The sequence below is a fragment of the Asterias rubens genome, chromosome 15, assembly GCF_902459465.1.
Source record: "Asterias rubens chromosome 15, eAstRub1.3, whole genome shotgun sequence".
Taxonomy (NCBI): domain Eukaryota; kingdom Metazoa; phylum Echinodermata; class Asteroidea; order Forcipulatida; family Asteriidae; genus Asterias; species Asterias rubens.
The window spans coordinates 3,643,028-3,668,165 of record NC_047076.1 but is presented as its reverse complement, the minus strand read 5'-3'; the positions used below and the strand labels follow the sequence as shown (position 1 = coordinate 3,668,165).

The 25,138-nt window shown below is 39.8% G+C and overlaps 1 protein-coding gene across 1 annotated transcript; it reads left to right on the top strand.

Moving 5' to 3' along the window:
* Nucleotides 1–258: 258 nt before the first annotated feature.
* Nucleotides 259–24,450, top strand: LOC117300189. The gene is made up of 26 exons (XM_033783913.1): nucleotides 259–385; nucleotides 1,191–1,332; nucleotides 3,779–3,904; nucleotides 4,769–4,900; nucleotides 6,589–6,705; nucleotides 7,446–7,565; nucleotides 9,639–9,776; nucleotides 10,795–10,908; nucleotides 11,234–11,329; nucleotides 12,233–12,364; nucleotides 12,991–13,284; nucleotides 13,892–14,236; nucleotides 15,232–15,393; nucleotides 15,873–16,004; nucleotides 16,799–16,963; nucleotides 17,456–17,602; nucleotides 18,480–18,777; nucleotides 19,441–19,538; nucleotides 20,078–20,241; nucleotides 20,507–20,623; nucleotides 21,057–21,162; nucleotides 22,016–22,088; nucleotides 22,321–22,378; nucleotides 23,358–23,425; nucleotides 23,784–23,859; nucleotides 23,962–24,450. The coding sequence occupies exons 2-26, from the start codon at nucleotides 1,293–1,295 to the stop codon at nucleotides 24,097–24,099; spliced, it is 3,456 nt and encodes a 1,151-aa protein (XP_033639804.1). The 5' UTR covers nucleotides 259–385; nucleotides 1,191–1,292; the 3' UTR covers nucleotides 24,100–24,450.
* The last annotated feature ends 688 nt before the right edge of the window (nucleotides 24,451–25,138 follow it).

Here is a 25,138-nt window from a genome sequence, read left to right as displayed (position 1 = left end):
GCATATCTTATAAGTGACTTCTGCGTTTTTTTCCGGAAATTTGTTTCGAATCTTATATAAAATTGTTCAACATTTCTGAATACTTGTCAGAAACGATCGGGAGGACTTTATGATGCAGAGCATGCCACTGAAACCGCCTCACGATGGTCAGCAGGACAGTGGCGGCGAGGCCGATGGGGCCAAGCGACGCGAAACACCGTGCGAAACCATCAAGAACTTCGCGCTGAACGTCACCACAGCCCATGGCTTCCCGAACATTTTCCGGTCTGCAACTCGAGTAGGGCGTCTACTGTGGACTTTTCTCTTTCTTGCCGGGCTTTCTGTTGCTGTTTTTCAAATAAGTTTGCTCGTGCTGAAGTATCTGGGCTACCCCGTCAACGTTGAGGTATGAATCTATGATTGAGAATCAAATCTGTTTGTAAGACACTGCTCTAGAATTGCGAAGGTCGTGGGTTCGAATCCCACCCATGCATGAACCCACCCAAGTTGTGTCTGTTGTTCACGGAGCTCGGGAAATTACTGACAGTGCTAACACACATCGGTGTATAATAATGGATAAAACCAAAATGAGTAGTATTTATCCCCGATGCAAATTTAAAGTTATTATCTGTTTTTGTTGAAAATCTCTATGGGCGGGCATTAAAAAAAAATGCTATTTGTATTCTTGCCCTTTACTTGATGTTTACGCCTTAAAAAACCGAGTCGAAATTGACCCGGATACCGGGTCCGGTGGGGGCCTGACCATTTCCGGATCACGCTGACCTGAAGAGTGTTTTCGAAAAATCGAATGTAGATTCCGGATACCATTGACACAAAAATGGGTCAGGCTAGACAGGACCTTGATCCGGGTCAACTTTTACTTTTAAAAAGTAGACTTTGAGTAGATGGAGCCGCACTGTAAGCCTTATACTAAACGTTTGGACTCTTTTTTTTAATGTAATTTTCAATGAATTTCAGATTACTCAAATTTGTAAACGAGTTTTAACCATAGAGCTTATATTTTGACTCTATGGTTTTAACCTGTTTACAATTGAACTTAAAATACTTAAAAGTAGTTATTACAGTATAAGACTGTTGAAGTTGTATACCTGTTAGGCGTTCCGAGGTTTTTCAGTGTGGAATCTGTATTTTAAAGTTTTGCAAAGTTGTTGACTACTAGTAACGAGTCTAATTAATGCTTTGATCGACAGGTTGTGATCATTACCAAGACGACGCTGGATTTTCCGTCAATCACCGTGTGCAATACAAACAAGCTACGACGCTCCGTGATCGACAAGTCGAGACATCGACAAATGTTGCTGGTCGATCAATCTGCCTCTCTTCCGTACTACGGTAAGTGTCTGTCGAGCTTCGAGACCGACACAATTCACATGATGATCGACACAATGTCGATCAATCTCAATACTTAAAAATAAAAAATATAAAAAATCTCGAATTCTATTTAATTGGATTTACTGATTCAGTCTTTAGAAACTTACACATACAATGCTACCTATACATTACTGCTAACGTGGATTGTATAATAAAACCATAATTCTATGTATACTTATTCAGTTAAACACATCAAGGTGTCGACCACTTAAATAACTGCCGAGGTCTGCTTTGGCAAACCGAATGTTGAGTCGGGTTAACACATAATTTGCACCAATGTTGCAGTAGAACCACACCATTCTATAATATAACAAATCAAATTTTCGATCACTATTAGTAGTCGGTCAAAAAAAAAACTGCAAAGGTCTAAATAATTTCGTAAGCCGAATGTGGGATCGGGATAACATTATTTTACACCAATGTTTAAAAAACATGCAAATGGCATATTTACATAATGACTTTGAACTCCCGCAAGCATTCTTCATGTGTTTTTGCGTATGAGCTTTTACGCGTGCTGTTGTTAATGCAAATTGCTCATAAAATTTGTTCCGTGCCCATAATATTTTCTCCTAATGGCGAACATGCATTTAGTGGGGAAAATAATTACCCTATTGAGGCTTACTGTAATCCACGGGGGGAATTTTAAAATGAACTCCACGCTTTCTGTAATGTCTTAGATTAAAACATAAAAGGTACCCCTTGACTCAGTAACTCTCGGGAGGGTAAATTTAATATCAAATGTGCAAATGCTTTCAGACTAGCATTGTACGGTCAAGGAAGTCATCCGTCTCATATAGTAAAGTGCCTATCTAATGTTTGTGGACATTTCACATCAAAGAGTTGACTATCTAAACGCACTGGAACGATGACTCAGGCTGGGGCCAAATTTCATAGAGCTGCTTAGCAGAGAATTATGCTTAATGTGAACCAGATCTTATTTCATAATTTCGTAAATGAACCGTTAAAAACAAACCTTATGGTCTCGGCAGACACGCCGTATGCACTTCTAAATGCAAACAGACTGTTGACTTTGCAATAATCGCCGGCTTAATGCACTCAATAGTTAGTCCCAGTGCTTCCAACTTTTTTTTTAATTTGATATATAACACGGTTGAACAAAAGGCCTAAACGTTTTAATTAAAGACCAAGTCATTTTCCCTCTAATATTGTTTATCATTATTATGTTATCAGTAAAGGCCAAGTCATCTTCTTATCCCTCATGCACTGATCTTTAATAACTCATTAGTATTATTCTAGGGCTATTTAAAGAAAAAAAATTGCTGAATGTAGATTAAGAAAAGAAAGCCATTTAAAGCTTCCATTAAGACATTTTTTATAGCGGTTAATATACAAAAACAAGCACGATTAAGCTGCGGTTTACACAGCCTGAAACCAAATTTAAGCCATTGCCTTGAATATTTAGTTATATTAAAATTCCGTTGATGGTGATGCTGATTTTTGTGTTATTGTTGTTGTACTGGCTGGTGTTGTTGTTGGTGTTGGTTTTTCGGTGTTGATGTTGGTGTTTATGGTTGTGATGTTGTTGCTGCTGTTACTTCTGCAGTTGCTACTGCTGCTGTTGTTTCTGTTTCTGTTGCTGCTGCTGCTGTTGCTGCTGCTGATGTTGCTGTTGCTGCTGCTGTTGATGTTGCTGCTGCTGATGTTGCTATTGCTGCTGCTGCTGTTGTTGCTGCTGTTGATGTTGCTGCTGCTGCTGTTGTTGTTGCTGTTGCTGCTGCTGTTGTTGTTGGTGCTGTTGCTGCTGCTGCTGTTGTTGTTGATGTTGCTGCTGCTGCTGTTGTTGTTGTTGTTGCTGCTGTTGCTGCTGCTGCTGTTGTTGTTGTTGCTGTTGATGTTGCTGTTGCTGTTAATGTTGCTGTTGATGTTGCTGTTGCTGTTGATGTTGCTGATGATGCTGTTGCTGTTGCTGCTGCTGCTGTTGTTGTTGTTTCTGTTGATGTTGCTGTTGCGTTGATGTTGCTGCTGTTGCTGTAGCTGTTGCTGCTGCTGCTGCTGATATTGTTGCTGCTGCTGCTGCTGTTGTTGTTGCTGTTGCTGTTGCTGCTGCTGCTGCTGTAGCTGTTGATGTTGTTGTTGCTGTTGCTGCTGCTGCTGCTGCTGTTGCTGTTGATATTTTTGTTGCTGCTGCTGCTGCTGCTGATATTGTTGCTGATGCTGCTGCTGTTGCTGCTGCTGCTGCTGCTGTTGCTACTGCTGCTACTGCTGCTATTGCTGTTGTTGCTGCTGCTGCTGTTGCAACTACTGGTGTTGCTGTTGCAACTACTACTGTTGTAAATGATGTTTGTTGCTTTTGCTGCCGCCTCCGTTGTCGCCGTTAATATGGGACAATTTTAATAGTTAAATGCAGTTCAATGTTTATTTAAAAAAATATATATATTTCTTACAGCACCCTGCCTTGATGATGATTTCCATTGCGAGGGAAGAAACTTGTGCATTAAGAGATACCTACTATGTGACGGCATTAGACAGTGTGGTGTAGACAATCTTAGCGATGAGAGGGACTGTAATTACGGTAAGTCTTGTAATCACAATGTACAGTCTCCTGATGAAGACTATAGACAAGCTAGTCGAAACGTCGAGACCAACTAATTCTCTCTCCGCGGTAGTGAATTTAATTACGATCTGCCTAAGCTATAAAACAAAAGTAGTAGTCCCAGCCGATGTTCAACATTCCGCCCAGGGGTATCATAGTTAAAACGCAGGACAGTTCTTTCAAGAACTGAGAAAACTCTTAAATTCCGAAAATCTTCTCCGCTGTAATAGATCAAGTAAGACGGTTCTCTAAAGAACAACATCTATCTATGTTGCAAGTAAACACACACACATGATGTTACCGCAAATCATATTTATATAATGTACAGTTCCTAAAAACACTGACGGAGGTACAAGTTTGTCGTTCAACATCTTTCAGATCAAGGTGTCAATGAACTTGAGGACACCGTAGACTGTAAAGGACATCTTAAGTTAGAGGATGACACATTATTTTAATCACATGGGACTGTAGCATATTATTGGCCTTTGCGGTATAGTGAACAGGTGCGACCATAAATGAGAAGTCTCGCTATATCAGGCCACACGTCACTGGCCGCTGACATCAGCAGCCACTTGGCCATGACCTAGAACTTCATCCCCATTTCTACGGAGTTTTAACAGTGCCATTAACCACTAATATGGCGCGTCATGGCCGAGCGGTTAAGAGCACCGGATTCAAGCTCTAGTGTCTCCGATCAGCAGAGTGTGGGTTTGAGTCCCGATCGTGTGACTTAACCATGATTGCTTCGTAAAGGTTGGGGACGTTGTGCTTTTTGCTCTACCAGTGCCTTTAAAACCAATTCGTAAAACTTCTTTTCTCACATTTTTTTTATTAATTTGTCAGATTCTGGCACTTGCACCGCGGATTTCTTCCGCTGCTCGGAGTCTGGAAGCAGCATGGGACTCTGTATACCAAAGAGGAAGAAATGCGACAGGAAACGAGACTGCTACAAGGGCGAAGACGAGGACGATTGCAGTAAGCGATCTTCACATACATTTAATTGTGTCAAAAGTTGTATTAATGAGAGACATTTTGGACGCTTGGTGGCAGCAGAATTACTAGGGAAAACCCATTGTTCTCGGTAAAGTGCGCATACTCAGAACTACGTAAACAATGAGAATTTACCTGGTAAGTCTACTGCCACCAATAGTTCCAACGTCTCACATTAAAGAGACCGTTTGAAACCGTTTGTTGTAAAATGCATAATTATGGTAAGAATTTTAAATGTAGAATTGAAAACATCCGAAAATTTTGCCTTGAGATTACGTTGTTTTGTTTACTTTGCGAACTATCAAGGTCGGCCAATTTGTGGGGTCGAAGATTTATATGTGAGTAACAATAAGGTATATACTTTGCCTTTAAGCTCCGTCGAATCATCAAGTGTTGTCTCTCAAACCATTCACTTCGTTTACGAAAGTAATTATTTTTTTGTAATAATGTTATAGACGTGTATTATGTTACCGTTCGATGTAAGTTCCCTGGTGGATTTGGTCCCTACGGTCGGTGTGGAAAACAACAAATGGCACATTTTATCAGAGTGTGAAATTAATACAATGTGGTTATACTCGCTAGGTTGTGAAGGCCAAGGGCACACACACAACAGGCGAAATAAAAGGTCTCCATATCAGGGGAATTCTTAAGACTGGGATGCTCCACAAGGAAGGCACACCTGCCAACTTGGGGGAATTAAGAGTAATCAAGCAACACCATGTGATGCTTATAATAATAATAGTGGCTTCTTATAATATTATCGCACATTATCCTCAACTCAGTGACGCTCAAGGCACTTTAATATACAGTCTTTTCTTGTTAGGTATGCGGGACTACGTTAAACTTGAAGCATGAGACCTTTTTACATAACACCATGTAATGGTTTACAAGGTGTTGTGGCGCAACATGCTGCCAATCAAGCCATGAACATCGGGGCAAACCCCTTCTCTTTTCGATAAGTGCACTCTTGTTTTATTTTACGTGCGTTACACATTACACGAGACCAACTGATTTACGTCCCATCCGAAGGACGAAGACTCATGGTTAATAGTCTTGCTTAAGAGGGACTACGTTAAATTTGAAGCATGACACCTATTCATTTTCACATATCACCGTGTAATGGTTTGCAAGGTGTTGTGGCGCAACATGCTGCCAATCAAGCCATGAACACCGAGGCAAACCCCTTCTCTTTTCGATAAGTGCACTCTGGTTTTACTTTACGTGCGCTACACATTACACGAGACCAACTGCTTTACGTCCCATCCGAAGGACGAAGCATCATGGTTAAGTGTCTTGCTTGAGGACACAAGTGTCACGACCGGGACACGAACCCACACTCTGCTGATCAGAAACACCAAAGTTTAAGTCCGGTGCTCTTAACCTATAGGCCATGACACGCCACAAAAGTATACTGAATGTGCATCATATGGGTCATGTCACACGAGGCATATAACAGGCAACCAGTTCCAGGCATTCTCAAAGAACAGCATTCACAGTTGATTGTTCACATATTAAACTTCCAAGTTACAGCGAATACAATGTTACTTTTTCAATATGCTAGGTTCGTTCAGCGAGTGTCTAATGACCAATATCCAATATCAACTAATACTGTATCTGTTATAAATCTGTCTCCATCTACTGAGTTTAATTGTGATGTTCTTTTTGGTTATTAGCTTGCAAGGGCAGTGAGTTTAAGTGTGCAAGGCGTGGAGGCTGCATTCGTAAGAGCCTGGTCTGTGACGACAAGACACATTGCCTTGATGGCAGTGATGAGATGCATTGTGGAGCTGGTGAGTGTGTTTTAATACGAATTCGTTCAGCATCATTCACAGTGATAGTGCCTTATTTTGCTCTTTGGGCTTACTGATGACCAGTGGCAAAATGGTAACCCCGAATACATTTGCACATCATTTATTTAAGCTGCTTCCAAATTTATTGACCCTTCCAATTTTAATTGGGGCAATATTGTTTAAAGGCATTGGAAACTATTGGTAGTTACTCAACACAATTGTTAGCATACAAACTTACTTGGTACTGATGATAGTATAACACATTGTGGGAAACGGCTCCCTCTGAAGAAACGTAGTGAGGTAATAATCTCTCACTTAATAAATAATTATTAAAAGACTTCAGGCCTGAGTTGTGCAACAAGTTTGTTTTTTTATTATCCTGCTACTTCGATGACCAATTGAGCCCAAATTTTCACAGATTGGTTATTTTAGGTATATGTTGGGGATACACCATGTGGGAATACTGGTCTCTGACAGTTACCTAAGGAAAGTTATGTTAAACTTGTTATCGGGGTCAATGTTTACCTAGGCCACCGTTCGCTTGTACTTTGGCCAATCAATGTTAGCGTTTTTAGAGACTTGTTTTTTTTTTTTTTTTTTTTTTTTTTAAATTAAAACTTTTTTGTCACGTGATGATGTTATATGCATTGATGGATTTTCAAAAAATGGGCGCCAATTTAGTTATCATAACTATTATTTTATTGTATTTTATGAATGTATTTGTTTTATTTATTTTGCAGCTAATATGCACGAGTGTCCGGCTGAAAAAAGGAACATTCCGAAGGGGTTCGTTTGCGATGATTATAAGGATTGCATCGATGGATCGGATGAGGCTAACTGTCCAGATAGTACAAATGACGGTAAGCTTCTCCCATTGCCCTGTTTATACCTTCGCTATTCTATCCCAGTTTAGCCCAAATTGGGCTGCAATGGGATAATTGTAACAATAGTCAGGTCAATTATATATTTTCGTTCCATTTTTTCTGGGGGGGGGGGTATTAGCAAAACTTCACATGTTGGAATCTGTAGAGCATACTGAATAAGAAAACCAATGTTTCCATTTGCACAAAATAAAAAAATGGCGGCCATCTTGGATTTGTCAAGTAACTAGGAAGATGTTTGCCTAGTGTAGCAATGATCGTATTTTGGGTGGACATTGCCTCTTCTGAACGGCCCTTAAACTGATTACACTGAAACATTGACAAAGTATAGATTACAAACCAACTATTTGAATACTATTTCAGAACATCGACAGATGGTGATGATGGACTTGGAAGGTACAGACCTATTCTCAATAATTAGGGGAAACCCAACTCTCTAGACATCAATATGCAATAATAATATTTTCGCCCGCTATTGAACAGTTTATGATTTAATACTTTATATAGTTCTGTATTTTATCCTTTGATAAATTTAATCGCATTTTTACTCTTCAATAGTTCGTTTTATCCTCGATTTACTATAAGTCAATTCGAATTGTTTACTTCCCACACGTGTTAAAATTCAGTTTGTTCTGAAATTACTTAAATTTGTCAATTACAAATTGCACCATTTAATTGTTTACATTTGCCACTTGATAATACTGAAAGAAAAAACACCTTGTCACATGAAGTTGTGTGCTTTCGGATGTTTGATTTCGAGACCTCAAATTCTAAATCTGAAGTCTCGAAATCAAATTCGCGGAAATTTACTTCTCGAAAACTACGTTTCTCACAGTGTTTTATACTATCAACCTTTCCCTATTACTCGTTACCAAGTAAGGTTTTATGCTAATTATTATTTTCATGTGACTGTTTAGCTCAGGGACTATGACACGCTCAGAGCTACGATCTGAAAATCACTCAAAAAAAATCTGAATTTCAGAAGAAACCAAGATATCCTACAAGGTGACACTGACTTCAAAAACAAACAAATCAAAATATTTCTCAAAAACTATGTCACTTCAGAGGATACCTGTGCGCTCTAAGTAGCTACCACAAAGTTCGGTCTCTGCCCCACAGAGTTTAACCTTATTCACTGTGATGTGGCAGACATCATTTCTGTCAACCATAGATATCCTAATGTTCTCACCTTCAAACACCTGTATGCTAGAACCGATGCTCTGCACTTATCTGCTCCTCATCTTTTTCCCAGACTTTGGTCTAGTTTGCCAGAAAACATTCGTAATTCACTACTGCTCTTGCCCTTCCACAGCTTTCTCAAATCACTTAGATTTTCTGTCTGTCAATCTCATGAATCTATTGAATAGTAGCTTTAGCCCAATCACTTGTGCAATATTTTAAGTCGTTTTAATTTATCTACAAGTTTAGGTTTTATTTATTTATTTATTTCCCTTTATTGTTTATCCTTACCCCATCTGTTATTTTTACTTATTTATTTATTTTTAATTTAATTTAATTTAATTTAATTTATTTTTTATTCTTAATATATATTTATCATTTTCTATTGGTTTTTAATTTTCTGCTTTTATTATTGCTTTGTGTACTATATTATGTTTAATCTATATTAATTTTATTGTGTACCCCAGATGTGGGGCAACAGATCTACGAATCATAGTATGTATTTGCTTTTATTGTCCCTTGCCCATCTTGGGGTATAATGTTGTCAATGTATTTTGTTTTGTACTGTTATGGCGAATAAAATAATAATAATAATAATAACACCCTAAGCTTCAAAAACGGTCACAGACAAGGCTATACGAAACCCCCTAAGCCTGCCACACTATCTCACCAATGAAGATGTAGATGTGGCGCTTCATAGGTATTGTGTTTAAGGTAATGATCACGGTAATTCAGAAATGTTTAATACAAGTCTTCTCCTGAAGACGAACTGAGTATACTGTCCGAAACGTCGAGACCACACCGGCTCTTTTCATCCACACCATGTAAAGCTCCAAACAAAACTAACATATTATGTATATTTGTTCTCATCAGAAGTAGTATCAGACTTTACGTGTGAGTCAAGCCAGTATACACAATGTGGAGACATTCAACAGTGCTACAATCTGGCGTACGAATGCGACGGGGAGAACGATTGCACAAACGGCCACGACGAATCTCTAGAAGTCTGTGGTAAGACATGACTTATTCTTTTTACTATAGCCCACTTCTACTTTAGCCTTTACTCCACCACTGCAGAAGATAAGCCTCTTGACCATTACTGAATTTCACTCTGTCCTGAGCTGTCTGTTGCCAAGCAATGCCCTCTCCTTGATTTATTTCCTACAGTTTCCCATTATTCAAGACTTTCCTTCTGTAATATTTGGTTTTGGGTTTTTTGTTTTGGTCAAATAAATAGCACTTATAGTCTGGTTCCTTGATGGTTTAAAGGAAGAATCGTTATCCAATGATGACTGCCGTGTACCTGACTTTAGCAAACAAAGTACAACAATTAGGGTCTACCTAAGCCAAATACCTTTAGAAAGAGTATGTTTTTTGAACAACGTGAGCTGTCTTTACTTTTGGTCACGTAATTGTATAAAGAGAAAACGTTAGTGTAACCTAAACATATGACGTCACGATTCGAGGCCCTTTATAATTACGCAAGAGATTTGCCTTGATCCTACGTCAAGATCATGACGGTCACGTGGTATGGATGTACCGATCTCGCATAATAATAACAATCTGGAAATGGATGTACAAGTCTGTAACACATGTACATTGTATGCACTGATATCACTGTTTCTGTACAAACAAAACCGGCCCTTATTCGTACGGATAAGTACATGGGACCAGTCTTTCGTCCTTCGGATGGCACGTAAAGCCGTTGGTGCCGTTTGTTGTGTAACGCACGTGAAATAACATAGTGCACTTATCAAAAAGAGAAGAGGATCGTCCCAGTGTTCTTGGTTTGATTGGCTGCATATTGAGTCACAGCACCTTGTAAACCATTACATGCGTACTGTGTAAAAATGAGTGAGTCTCATAAAGCAAACGTATTTTTCTTACCTTGAAGAAAACTACTGAATTTTATAGCGCCTTGAGCGTCACTGGGTGACCGATAATTAATTTGTGCTCTAAAAAGCCATTATTGTTGTTATTATTATTATTATTATTGTTATTATTAGCGTTGATTTTGTTTTATTGACAGGACGAGAGGCAGTATGTGACCCACCTCAAGCGCCTTGTCCATTGGGCGGTGGCTGCGGTGTGCTTTGTAACCTGAGAGACGAGTGCGTTCAATTGTCAGACGAAACTAATTGCAGTGAGTAGGCATAATAAACCTTCATAGGGAACCAACAATTTGTTTTAGGTTATAGTATTTTGTCTTTAAAATCAGGGACCTATAACAAAATGACAATAAAGGGTTACAAAAAGGAGTTGCTCGTCCTAATTTAGGACTAGCCTTGGGTTCTTGATAACTCACTAGGACTAGTCCTACGTCTTTGTGAAATCGACCACTGCTTGTTACGATTCAAAATGTATTTACTGGTTGGTAAGCCTTTTTTTAATCACTTGTATGTTTTTGGTAAGGAATAATGATTTGCTGAGAATAATTATGTTTAATATGATGTCTAATTTAAATACAGTTTGCAGTGTCTTTATGAACAGCACGGATGAAACTCCAGTTGAGATTGTCAAATGTTCCGGGATTTCACGCTCATTGCCTTTCTCATTTGCGGCTGGTAAGTGTTCCTGGTTCTATCGTGTCAAAAGACCCCCCCCCCCCCACAGCAGAATGGCGTCCATGACACATTGCATTAATACGCATTAGATATCAAAACCATCTCAGCTCCCCGGGGAGTATGCAGTATGGACTGTAAGTATGCAGGCTGTGCATCTAGCCGATTCAATTAATTAAATACCACCACCCATGCCTGATTTACTTCTGGATGGAGGGAGGCAATTAAAGTTTCTCAAGGACACATGTATGAGTTACATATATACATACTCTATTCTACAATGGTATTACACATTATTTCACAGCACCTACTAACTAACTGGATAGTTTTAAATTGACGCTTAATGTCTTAGGTGATGCATGTGAGTTTGGAAATGTCCACAGCTCAATTACGGCCAGTCTATTTTTTTCATAATTTTATCATGGGGGCTTTTGTTTTGGGACGGTTGATGGCAGCAGATAATATAAGTTTCTTGCTTACAATGGGTGCGTTCGTTTAGCTTCCCTGTGTCGACCCCGATCTACCCCGGTGCGTTCGAATAGCTTTGACGTCATTCCAGGGGCTCATCCGGGTCGGCTCATCCGGGTCAGCCCCCAGTGCCCTGCTAGTGGAGTGGGTCACATTGGGGTGACCCGAGGTGCATGCCGTTACCACGAGAGGGCGAGTGCGATCGTTCGATTAGCTCTTGTCAGGGGCTCACCCGAGTGAGCACCGCGGGGTAGACCCAGGGAAGCTAATCGAATGTACCCACAGTAAGGTACCTAGTTGGCGGTTATTGCTGAGACTGCGCTCATTCATAACGTTAAAGATGCGCTGAAGCATAATTATTAAACACCCTTAGAAACATACGCTTCCACCATCATATAATGCAAAATGCCCCATTAACAAAAAACTCTTTTATCACAGTGGAGTCTGGGTACTGGATTACGTGCGACTCTAGTGGAACCAGTCCACGTATACGGACGTCACTGTACGAATGTGATGGCGAATTGGACTGTTACCGGCCTGGGAGTTCCATACCACAACCATGCAAAACAGGTGTGTAGACGGAATATTCACGCTCCCTTTCAAACTTAAGCAATATGAAATCCATGCAAACTTATATTTGATTCAAACAGCCAAGCAAAGTAACCCAGACCACAACTTTTCTCCAGAATTCAATATTTTGAGAAACGATTCGTTCTAAGAAAATGTGATAGAGAAAGAGGTTTTAAAAACATCAATCTAAGAAACATTTATGCATGAAACGGTATCCAGACTGTCAACTCCAGTACGGATTATTCTTCCTTAGTGCGGACATAACCGCTCCAGATTGTCAGCAAAATCCAAAACGACGCTACTACCTTTCAAAATGAAATGTTCGCAGGTTCAAAAACAAAATGTATACTTTGCGCCCTTGTTTTGAGGGGCAGTGCTTTCTACTCTACCAGCCAGGCTTCTGACGATGGATGATAACCAAGCCTACATCCGTACAGGGGGTAAACCCTATTCCAGTCCCAGGAGTAGGTGGCAACGGCCCCTGGAACAAAATAGTTGATTTCAGCACATACCTTGAAGTGGCCTTCAGGCCTAGTATGTCTGGCGACTTGCATAAACATAAACAAATATATATATAAATAAATAAAAATCGCAAAAATTAATTCCAACTTTTGATTATCTTACAGTGTCCTCTGGATGTTATCTTTCCCCATACGGAGATGACTACAAAGGAAACAGTTCAGTACGAGGTTGCCTCCCCTGGTCTCACCCCAACGTGACCTCTGAAGGCTACAATGGACTCCAGTACTGGGAACTGGAGGGGTTAGAACCGGGTTCCACTGTGACACATAACTACTGCAGGAACCCAAGTGGTCTGCAATACAGGCCCTGGTGCTTTGTGCAAAACCACGGCATGATTGAAGCCAACGATAGCTGCATCGTTGAACGTCCATATTCACCGGTTTTCACTTGTCACAATGGTAAGTCAGCTATGGTCTACCCCGCGGTTCTCACTTGGGTGAGCCCCTGACTAGAGCTACACGAACGGTCACCCACCGTTCTCGTAGTGACGTCATGCACCTGGGGCCTGCCCCCAAGTGACCCACTCCACGAGCAGGGCACTGGGGGCTGACCCGGGTGAGTCCCCAGAATGACGTCAAAGCTATTGGAACGCACCGAGGCAGACCGGGTCGACCCAGGGAAGCTAAACGAACGCACCCAATAATCTAGCGTGAACATCTGCTGACGTCGCACTTCTAGGCTCGTGATTACGCCCAAGAGTGCTCTCCAGCCTATAGGCCAATCCCTGTCCATAATCACATTTCACATGGAGATACAGTCACATCCTAAAACAAATAGACGCAGACAACCAAAAATGCAGCTGACAAACATCCCCTCGGACCAATGAAAGCACAGATATGGAAAGTTTAGGTCACTGCACGTTTATCCAATGAAATCACTGTATCCACTGGTAGATGACCAGTGCCTGTCTATGTCCTTGCGGAGAGAGACAGGGGACGTTCATCACAGATATCGGCCAATGCAAGGGTTCAGAAGAACTTATTAACTTCAACTATTCTTTTGCAGTAAATCTGAACATCAGCATAGCACTTGAAGAAAACGACAGAAGCAATGCTTCACAGGGGCGTCTACAATTAACCACTGCAGAAGGTGTCGTGGGTACGATCTCGGATCAGTTCTGGACTATCGATGACAAGAACGTCATATGCAGTCAGCTGGGCTTCCCGGCCGGGGCACTTTGGGACGAGTTTTACGACTTTGGTCCGGGAACTGGACCCGTCCTCATAACTGATGTGCGGTGTACTGGGTTCGAGAACTTGTTGGTTGATTGTTTCTACCGAGTGGCAACAGGGAACGAGGACGATCATAGGCATGATGTGGGCGTAGTCTGCAATACCATGGGTTATTTCGGTGAGTTGGAAAGTTGCTTCATGCACGCTGATGTATGTCTTTCCCTTTTCTTGACTGCTTAATAATAATAATAATAATAAACCATTCTTATAAAGCGCATATCACCGTGAGGTCCCTATGCCCTGTAAAAGGAAATCAACAATTATTGTATAAAGTAAACAGATATGTTTTTTTACCGGGTTTTGAATTGTTCTGATGTCTCAGCCTGTTTAACAACCTCTGGAAGACTGTTCCATAACTGAACTGCTGCATATTGGAAAGAGCGGGAACCGTACGACTTGGTTTTGATAACTGGGGGGGTCAGAAGGGATTTATTTGAAGATCGTAGATTCCTGGTTGTTTTGTACTCCTGAACTAAGCTTTGGAGATAAACAGGGGCAATACCATGGATACATTGATAAGTCAGAACCAACACTTTAAAATCAATTCTAGCCCGTATTGGTAGCCAATGTAGATCCTTAAGAATGGGTGTGATGGATTCCCGAGTGCGAGTTCTGGTGACAAGTCTGGCCGCTGAATTTTGTATACGTTGTAATCTGGCAATCTGAGTGTCAGGTAGTCCGTAAAGAAGGCTATTGCAGGTATCTATGCGGCACATTACAAAGGAATGAACCAAATTTTCAGTAGATTTCACATCCAGATATTGTCTGATGGAGCCAATTCTATGAAGAGCAAACGAAGCAGCACGACAAACATTGCTGACATGATTAGCAATTGAATCCTAATTAAATTTGACATCAAATCACTATGAAAAACCAAAAATCAATCCATTATCCTACTTGGGAAGAGGAATCCGTAATTGGGAGACAAAGTATGATTTGAGAGACAATACTGTTAGTAAACGCTTCTCAGATTAAATTTGTGGGTGATAATCTGTGTCCATAACCACATCGAATGCTGCAGCTGTACTTATACCAAGTGAGTTTGTATTAACAAGACTCTTCAAACAAATTAACTCTTTAAATACTATTTTTAATATCTCAACATGTCTTTAGATCGTCCAAATATATCGAATGTTGACGACAGACAACGTGTGAGACGCGATACAGACTGGGTCTCAGAAGCTGCAGATATCAGCATCATCACTCCGCTGATCCCGAACCTTCAGTTTGACCCTCCCACTCAGATGCGTAAGGTCAACCGCAAGAGGAATTTAGGTGAGTTAATACCAGTGTTGTGGTCGAGTACAAAAGGGTGGTCGGTGGTACTGGAATAAAATTACTAAGTCCATTCAAGTAAAAGCAAATGCTTATACTGTGTGTTGATAATTTGTAGCACGTCCAAAAGCCGAAAACCAAGTACTTGGATCTCATAAAAGTGCAACTGCGAGTGCCATCGATACGGTACTCGAGAGTATAGTATTCATAGTATTCAAACACAGTACAGAAGCATCAATGATACGTATGAACATACAACCCTTTTGGGGTGCTAGGTGGCAACAGCAATAAAGGAAACGAACAATGGTTGACAAATTGTCCCATACTATTTAGATTTATTTACTTCAAGCCATTATACGCAATTAGAGGTAAAGAGAGATGGGGGTTGAAACAGGAACAGATTGTAACCAACTTTGTCAAAATGCAACACCCTTTTGTCAACAGCTAGCTGCATCATTCCAATTTGGCTCATTTTTCAGCAACCGATCGAGTCTACAGCTGCGGAGACGGGAAAGAAATACCTTACTGGCAGACATGTAATAAATTCCCAGACTGTGCCGATGGAAGAGACGAGTGGGCAGAGGAGATGCAGTGTGATGACATCGTGACCGGTCAGTTAGTTAGTTGAATATATTTTTTTGGCGTAATGGGTTTGGTATGTTGTTTGTTGGACACAAAACAAAAACACAAACGTCCACAGATTTAAATTAAACTTACACGGTTTAAAAAAAATGATGGAAGAAAGCTTCCCTTAAAAAAAGACTTGCTGAGTTCTTGCAATTGTTGAGAACAGTAAAACATTTTCACGAAAAAAAAAAAAATCAGTGATTTTTTGTTTAAGGATTCCGTTTTTAATTGACATATGCAATACTGTCCGCTCCGGTAACTTTTGCATATATGCAGTCGTGTCCGGGGCTATGCAAAAACCGTCCGGTGGACATGTACATGACTGAACATGTATGTGCACGCGTAAGCGAGCGTGCATGCACTGAACCTACGTATAATTTTTATGCAGCATGAATATTCACGTGTTTTATGATTGCAGCGAATACCCAACGGCCGAACATTTCCTATGTCATTCATTTCTTAGCTTGTAAAAAAAAAGCGAACGTGTTCCGTCGACCAAAGGCGTTTAATTTACTGCAAGGCGGTTTTGCACGGGGGCGGACACAACTGCATATGCAATATTGCATATGCAATAATTTCCTCCGGATAGTTTTGCATAGATGACATAGATTGCATGCGACACCGTACATTTACCGTTTTCTAACGGTCCCTTTTGCTGTATCCTCTCATCACTCAGCAAAACACCGCGAGTTGAAAAACAAAATATGGCTTATCGAGATCGGTCGCCCCTAGGAACGAGGTTGCTATTGCTAATATCTCGTCCACCCCTTTACTTTAGAATGCAACCTCTATGAGTTTCAGTGTGAAGAAACCGACTCAGCTAGAGGACGAAAATGCATACACAAGACCAAAGTATGTGATGGTTATAACGACTGCACTAACAACCAGAAGGTGACGGAGACTAACCCGCCAGCATGGGACGAACAAAGATGCCCTCAGTTCGGTAAGTTACCGAGTATAGTAAAGCATGCAACGGACTCAAATAGTTTTAATGATGCAAAACTTGATACACAGACTTGACTTTTATTTTGTTTGTCTACGTTCAGTAAGATTGCAATCGTCTTTACAACACAATAACTAAAGATTAATAACTTTGGTTATACACCGATTAGTGTTAGCACTGTATGCTCAGTACTTTTTTGAGTTTTGTGAAAATAAGCACAGGCATATAACTCGGTCGGATTCGAACCCGCGACCTTTGTTATTTTATGTCTTACAAACTATAGACCACCGACATTGCCCGGTAGCTAGTAGAGGCACTTAAAGATGTCATTTCATTTTTAACAGTTCTGTTGATGGAAAACATACAAGCAGTATCGTTGTCTTGTTTGCGTTTTGTTTACGCTACCGGCAAATATTAATTCCCGAGACAAATTGTTTACTAAATAAAATTATGTTCACAACAATTTTATATTTTCTCCCGTCTCCCTTTTAGATGAGACCGAACCGCCTGGTTATCACCGTTGTTACGGAAGCAGCGGTAAAGCCGGACATTTCATACAGAAACGGAAGTTGTGTAACACAGTAAGAGATTGCGTGGAGGGGGACGATGAAACAGAATGTCTGACAGACAAGCCAAAAGGTATAAACAAGCTATCAAAGTATCTCAGTACGACTGCACCATTTTCCTTTTGAATATACACCACGAACATCGAGGGTTTGGGTATTTTTTGGTAGGACACAAAATGCATTGCCACGGATTAACATTAAACTTACACGGTTTGAAGATAAAGATGGTAGAAAACCTCCCTTAAAATATTACTTTGCTGATGTGCTGTACTTTTTGAGAAATGAGTAAAAAAAAACAAAGTCACGAAAGTTATTTTCGTCTCCAGGAAATTAGCACATACAACGTATTTACCAGACTTAGTGTTTACGCGACTCTCCTAATTTTCACCTTTTTCGTCAAAAACCTAAAGACTAATGAAGCTGAAACTTCTCAGGTAACTAATAATTACATACTTCATGTACAGTGAGTATGGATTCATGTCATGGTAAAAATCGTAATATACAAAAGGTTCCAAAACCCTTAAAAACATGTATGGTGAATATTTCATTATTCTATAAAACAAGTTGTAATGGAACTGGAAACTATTGGTAATTGCTCAAAATAATTGTTAGTATAAAAATCTACTTATTATCGGCCAATGGAGATTATGTATAAAACAGTGTGAAAACTAAACGGCTCCCTCTGACCGCAGTAACGTCGTTTTCGAGGGAAAAACAAATATTTCTCACAAAAATATTTGAATTTGATTTCGAGACCTCATAATATGATTTTGAGGTCTCGAGTTCAAGCAAAGGTGTTTTTTTTTCCAATATTATCTCGCAACTTCGACGACCAATTGAGTCCAAATGTTCACAGGTTTGTGCAGGATTCACCAAGTGAGAAGACTGGTCTATGACAATATTACCAAAGGTATCCATTGTCTTTAAATGCCATCACTTTATACTTTCAGACAAAGAAGACCCGTTCGCAGATCCTAATTGGTATCTACCCTACAAGAGCCTCCTGAAGCCCAAATTCTACCCAATGTTTGAATCATTTCCAAGGAACTATACCAAACCACCTTTCGATCGGGTGGCTGACCTCGATCCCCCAAACTGGGACAGCTTCATGACGTTCAGCGCTAGGCCAGACTACAGTGATCTTGTGGACGTCTTAGAACTTTCTGGGGACCAGGTTGCCAATTTTGGGCACCAGAAGGAGGACTTCATACTGCAGTGTACTTATGAACAGAAGAAATGTAACATGAGGTAATGGGGGTCTGACTGTGGTTTCCACACGCCCAAAATGTTGTAATTTTATTTGGGCTCGTTTTGCCAGGGTTGTGGTTTCCGTTGGACCATCTGAATCTAAAGTTGATCTAGCCACAAATTTCAATAAAAAGGGCAGTTCAAGGACTGCAATGTATCTATCCCCCTCGCCTCCCTCCAGCACTTTCCTCTAGTATTTTTAAAAGAGTTTGTATACGTTTGATATAGCCTACTCTGGAAATGAATGGTCATATCACCTTTTGAACTGAAACTGCCACCAAATAAAAGGATTGAAACAAAACATGTGGTCCAATTACCAAGAGTAATACAAGATTTAAGAGACCAAACCGGCTCTTTTCATAACCAACACCCCTACACAATAGATTTAAAACACATGCTGCATCCGCAAGTTTACTATCTATTTTTAGTAGTATTTCTAAAGGGTAACAATTATTACTTTTATGTTATATACGCTTCAATTAAGTTGTATTGAAGTTCTATTAATTTTGGTTTTACGCATACCAATGTGTGTTAGCACTGTATGGGCCGACTCAGTACTTTCCCGAGCTCTCTGAAAAAGGGTCACATGCATACATTTCCATCTATAAATACTTTCCTCATCTATTTGAAGTTGCATTTATTTATCCTCTGTTATTTCTACAGCCTAATTAAAGTGATTCAAAACGACAAGTACGGGAACTGTTTCACATTCAACAATAAGGATCAACAGATGCGCGCATCGAAAACTGGAAGCAGAAATGGTAAAAAAAATATTTAAAAAAAAACAAGTCGAAGTTCTAGTGCCGTTGCTTAAAGAATAACACCCCCTGTGGGTAAGGTGCAGGGCCCAACTTCATATACCTTCTTAAGCACACCATTGCACAGCAAATTTTTGCTTAGCAGATGTGAGCAGGAATCCAGTCACATATTGTAAGTGATTTAGTGGTTTGGCTCTGGTAACTGTACCACGAGTAAGCGTACAGTTGTGCTTAGCTATATTGCTAATGGCCCTGCTTTTCACTCTGGTTCACACCAGAATCACATGGTTTATTTAAACGATTGTCGTTTGGTGGCGCCCTATATTATGTTTAAAAAAGCCTTAGGAACGACGGTTACCCGGGTTATACTCCCCCATGGAGCTGAGAAAGATTAAAGGAATATTATGGGCACAAGTGCAGTGATACTTTATTGTAAATGCCTCAAGAACAAGTTATTAAAGTTATCATAATCATTTTTACACACGAATTCATCACTTCCTCCGTCATCGTTCCGTTTTGTTCTTTTTACTTCCGGGTCACAGGTCTCCAGATGACCTTATTTCTGGAGCAGTCAGAGTATATCAGTATCTACGGACAGGAGGCTGGTGTACGGGTGTCGATCACACCGACACATATCAGTCCAAGCCCCACTGATATCGGCATCACGATAAAGCCGGGGACGGTCACATCCATTGGGCTAAGATACGTGAGTCGGGAACCATACCATTGTTTATCTCATTGTTTCTTCAAGTCTGTCAGTGTTATTGTGGTATATTAGAGCGAATCTTCATACCACGGCAGATCCTTTTAGTACTTTGATGTTATATACAAATAATATTCTAGCCGGTGTTTTCTGTTTGTTTCTATTCCTAACTCGTTTTATAATTATTGAACTACCACTGATTTGCAGCTTCGGACACAGCCTAACTTGTGTGTTTTTTCCAATGTCTTTCAATTTTTTTATTTTTTAGAATGACGTAATTCGCAAAGGCCCACCGCACGGGGACTGTATGGAAACTGTGGCGAATACATTGATTATCGCAAACGGAACGATCCGAAAGACCACGTCTGAAAAATACGACCGCGGGGTGAGTTTAAAAAAAAATATGGGATCTTCTTTTGTTATGAATTTTGACCACAATTTGACAACAAATTTAAAGGCACTATAGACACTTTTGGTAATTACTCATAATAGGCTAATTGTTAGCTTGAGAACTTTCGCGGTAACAAGCAATAAAATATTGTGAGAACGGCTCCCTCTGGAGTAACGTAGTTTTCGAGAAAGAAGTAATTTCCACGACCAATTGAGTTCAAATTTTCAAAAGTTTGTTATTTCGTGCAAATGTTGAGACACACCAAGTATAAGAAAAGGTGTGAACATGTCTTAAAACCAGTTTTTGTCAAGTATTTCATAAAAGACAGGCATCTTCCCTTTGGCTATAGGTGATCCTCATTTGTCGTGCATTTGGTCGACACAATTTAAAACCATTAAAACAAATTGTTTGTAATCTTTCTCTGTAGTTATGTAAGAAGGCATGCGTCCATAAAAATATATGGGAGCAATGTGGGTGTTCAGACACACTGGAGTTAGACGGGCAGCGGTGTAGACTGTTGAATGATACGCAAGGTAATATCGATTAGCATATAAATATAGGCCTATAGTCTAGACCAGATTTAAAAAGAAAAAAAGGTAACTTCGAACTTTGGATAGGTTACCAAGTTAAGAGCCCTTTTTAAATCTGGTCTATATTGTGTGAGTGAAATGCCAAGTGTGATGTTTAAAAGAACGTTACAGAATTGGTACGAAACAAAAAAAAAGTAAAAGCTCAAAGATTTACATAAAACTTTCACGGTCTAATGACGATGATAGTAGAATACATCCCTTGAAAATATTTCTGTCTGAAATTTCATATTTGATGAGAAATAAACAATCTAATTTCGCCTTGAAGTTTGTCGCTCAGTGAGCGTTTTATTCATTTTTGGTTTTGGCATCGATGCAATGCAAAATTTTTCACTATTCCCTTGTGACCAAGATGGCCGATCGATCTCGAACTTCTACAGGTTTGTCAGTTTATGTATATGGTGGACTACATAAAGTGCTTACACTGCCAGCAACTGTTTTGCTAGCAAAACTAAGTTTGTAATGTTCCTTAAACTTTATCCAGCACACACGATTGTCTACTCCCCATTTAACCGAGGAACTTTCCTTGTTCCCTCACTGTATTGGATTAAGGAGAGCACGGCCCATTATTTGACTATTCCAACATGCCTTACAATGTTTTAAATTGCATTCTCTCTCTCAGTCCTTAATTTTTGAAGTTCTAAGTAATATATTTTGTTTTAAGTTTGCATAAATAATTTCCTCCGTGGGAAAAATGGAGGGAAAAAAAGAAACTAAATATTCCAATAAAATTACTATGAATTAAAAACATTACGTATGCCTAATCAATGGGTTTTGTTTTTTCTTATCCCCTCTTCAGATCTATGCAAAAACCTGGTATATTTTGTATATCATCATGATATGTTAAAATGCAATTGTCCGGAACAGTGTAGGTAAGTCTTAAATCCAGTGCAAAACCTGAAACTTTGCTTGCAAGTTGCAAACATCGAAGCTCTTACAGACTTTGAACTAACTACGTACTAAACATACACTTTTTGGATGGATGATGACGTCATTGATGACGTCATAGCATGAATACATTATAAATGATGTGAAATATTTTAAAAATTTCTTGATTATTGACATTTATTTTCATTACTAATAATATCTTTGCTTTAATTTCAGTGACATTTATTATACAAAGACGAGTTCGATGTCCGTGTGGCCTTCAAGGAAGTTCGCGGTAAGGCGACACTTTAGTAGAATCATAGAAGAAGAAAAACCAATTGCTGAAAAACCGCTTGGTTTTGAGTTGCTTGTTATGTTTATATATTTATTTTTATATTTTTTCTTGCCGTCTAATATACTGTCAGAGTCACTGATTTGAACAGCATTTCATCACCAAAACAAACCACTGTTGCTTATTTTTATTGCCACAATGGAGAAAAAATATCGACAGAACCACCGTCACATGTCACCAATTTCCGTTTAGCTTCTTAAACCCGGCTTTGGTGAAAATCTGGTCCCGATTTCAAAAACATGCCAACCAGAAAAAGGTCATGTCTGCCAACTGTAAATGCCTTGCGGAAATGTTTTGAGCAATATTTTCGGCATAAGCACCTCACTATGAAATTGTTCCTAACTGATGTTCCCAGGTACATGTATAGTGTTTATTTTATTCTAGAACAACACACTGCAAAAACTGGGAGAGTTAAATTGTTTCTTCCCGGTATCTATATGTGACTACACCAACATGGTGTTATTTGTCACCATTACTATACCGTTGGTCGTGTAGGTGTTGTCACATCTAGAAACCAATAGAATCAACAATTCAAAGGCAGTGGACACTATTGGTCTTACTCAAAATAATTCTTAGCATAAAACCTTACTTGAACGAGTAATAGGGAGCTGTTGATAGTATAAAAACATTGTGAGAAACAGCTCCCTCTGAAGTGACGTAGTTTTCGAGAAAGAAGTAATTTTCCGCGAATTTGATTTCTTTCTTTTCACTTTATTATCTCTCAACTTCGACGACCAATAATTGAGCTCAAATTTACACAGGTTTGTTATTTTATGCATATATTGAGATACACCAAGTGAGAAGACTGCTCTTTGACAATTACCAATAGTGTCCAGTGTATTTAACACCCCACTATTTGCAGTGCATAACCACTCCCTTTTTTCAAAAACCTATTGTTATTTTGTTCTTCTCGTACCAACAGAAACTTCTTTTGCGCAACATACATTCCATCAACGATAAGACGAAGGTCCTTAATGAGGACAATATTTAGTAAGTGGATAAAAACATAGCCGAACCTAAAATTTAAATGGTTGTTTTGTTAATGGTACTTTAACTGACATCTACGCCAGTTGCACGATCGGCGCAAAAATAAAGGTCATGATTTACGGGGCACTTTGCCATGGGTGTACAATTTTTGTTCAGATGTTGCACTTGCGGCAAAATAACAAAAGTCCAGATGATAAAGAGGGTTCATTGTTTTCAGGACTAAAACTTTTTTTTGTTTAATGAAAATATCCAAGACTTAAAATGTTTTACGAGTTGCTTACAACAATAATATTACAATTCATGGAGGGATGTTTATGTTAAAACTCGGTTTTCAAGACTTGTACAACTTTTTTTTTTACAGTGAAAATATTGCAAGACTTGAAATTTATTACGAGGAGCTGAACTATGAGAGAACCGAAGAGACGCCATCGTATCAGGTAGGCATGTAAATATGTTTCTGTTCACTATCCGTGGCGGCCATTTTGTTTTTCCCTTCGCAAAAGTTGTCAGAGTTTCTTTTGTTTTATTTGTCCCTCCAGGAGAGTTCCCTATTCGGTGACATCGGCGGCATCGTTGGACTTTACATCGGTTTCTCTCTCATAACCGTTTGTGAATTTATAGGTCTGTTTTTGAAGCTCATCAAGAACAATTGTTTGGCACCAGCCACTAGCCTTTGATGCGGATACGCAATGAGTAATTAGAACATCAATAGTGAACCGGGAACTGGTTACGTATTCACGTGGAGGATATTATAATTTATATAGCAATAGTGAATTTGTAATGTCATGGTGGTAAAAACAATTGCGTCGAGTCACTCTCTACAGTGTTACGTCACAGCCTCATCTGAGAGTATCGAATGATCAGTCTAGTCTGTAAACACGTCCAGAGACTATTGTTTTCGACGGGGACCAGACTATAACCCTATGCATGACGTCATAAACTGATTTGGGTCAAACTGTTGATATTTTATGAACAGGAATCGACTTCACAAAGAGTTAGGACTCGTCTTATCTCGAGTTAGGACGAGTGACTCGTCCTAACTTAGGATTAATCTTAAGGTCTACATGCTACAGTGCAGGGTTGGGTAGTTGGGAAGAGTTTTGTGAAATCGACGGCAGGCATCTTATAGACGATGTGACCTGTGACATCACATGTTTACAAAAGAGCCACAGAGCCTGGACTTCCTGCAGGCATGATGTGTACACAGCTAAATGGAGGAAAACATAAAATATAATATTTAATGGAGAGTGCACTGTCTAATTCTCATCAACTTTTGATATGATGAAAGTAAAGGGGGCACATCTCAAAACTTGACCAGCTTCCACTTTCATAACTCTTGGTTTTATGTGGAAATTATGACACAAAATGCCAACTTCCCCATAGGACCAGTGTAGTATCTTGCCTGCCAGAATACTGAAAGAATGCAAGGTCACACTAATTGTAAACAAGGTTCACATGGTCTATAGCCTTAGCCGAAGACATTTGATTCCCACACGTCGTCCGTGTCCCGATTGGCGGCTACATCTACCGCTATACGGCTGTTGCTGAGGTCTCAACACAGGAGTACATGAAAGGACAGGCGCAACTTTAGCCGCCAATTCGGAGACGGCCTTACTCGGAGCAGTGTTGTAGGTCTCGAGACCGGTCTCCCCCTCCCCCTCGGTCTCGGTCTCCCCCCTCCAGGTCTCGGTCTCGGTCTCGGTCTCGGACTCCTAG

Bases quoted from the DNA above. Each gene is read 5' to 3' on its own strand.
- LOC117300189 (XM_033783913.1), top strand. From the start codon at position 1,293: ATGTTGCTGGTCGATCAATCTGCCTCTCTTCCGTACTACG. The intron at 9,777-10,794 runs GTAAGACATGAC...TTTTATTGACAG, and splicing joins CGAATCTCTAGAAGTCTGTG to GACGAGAGGCAGTATGTGAC. The intron at 10,909-11,233 runs GTGAGTAGGCAT...ATTTAAATACAG, and splicing joins GTCAGACGAAACTAATTGCA to TTTGCAGTGTCTTTATGAAC.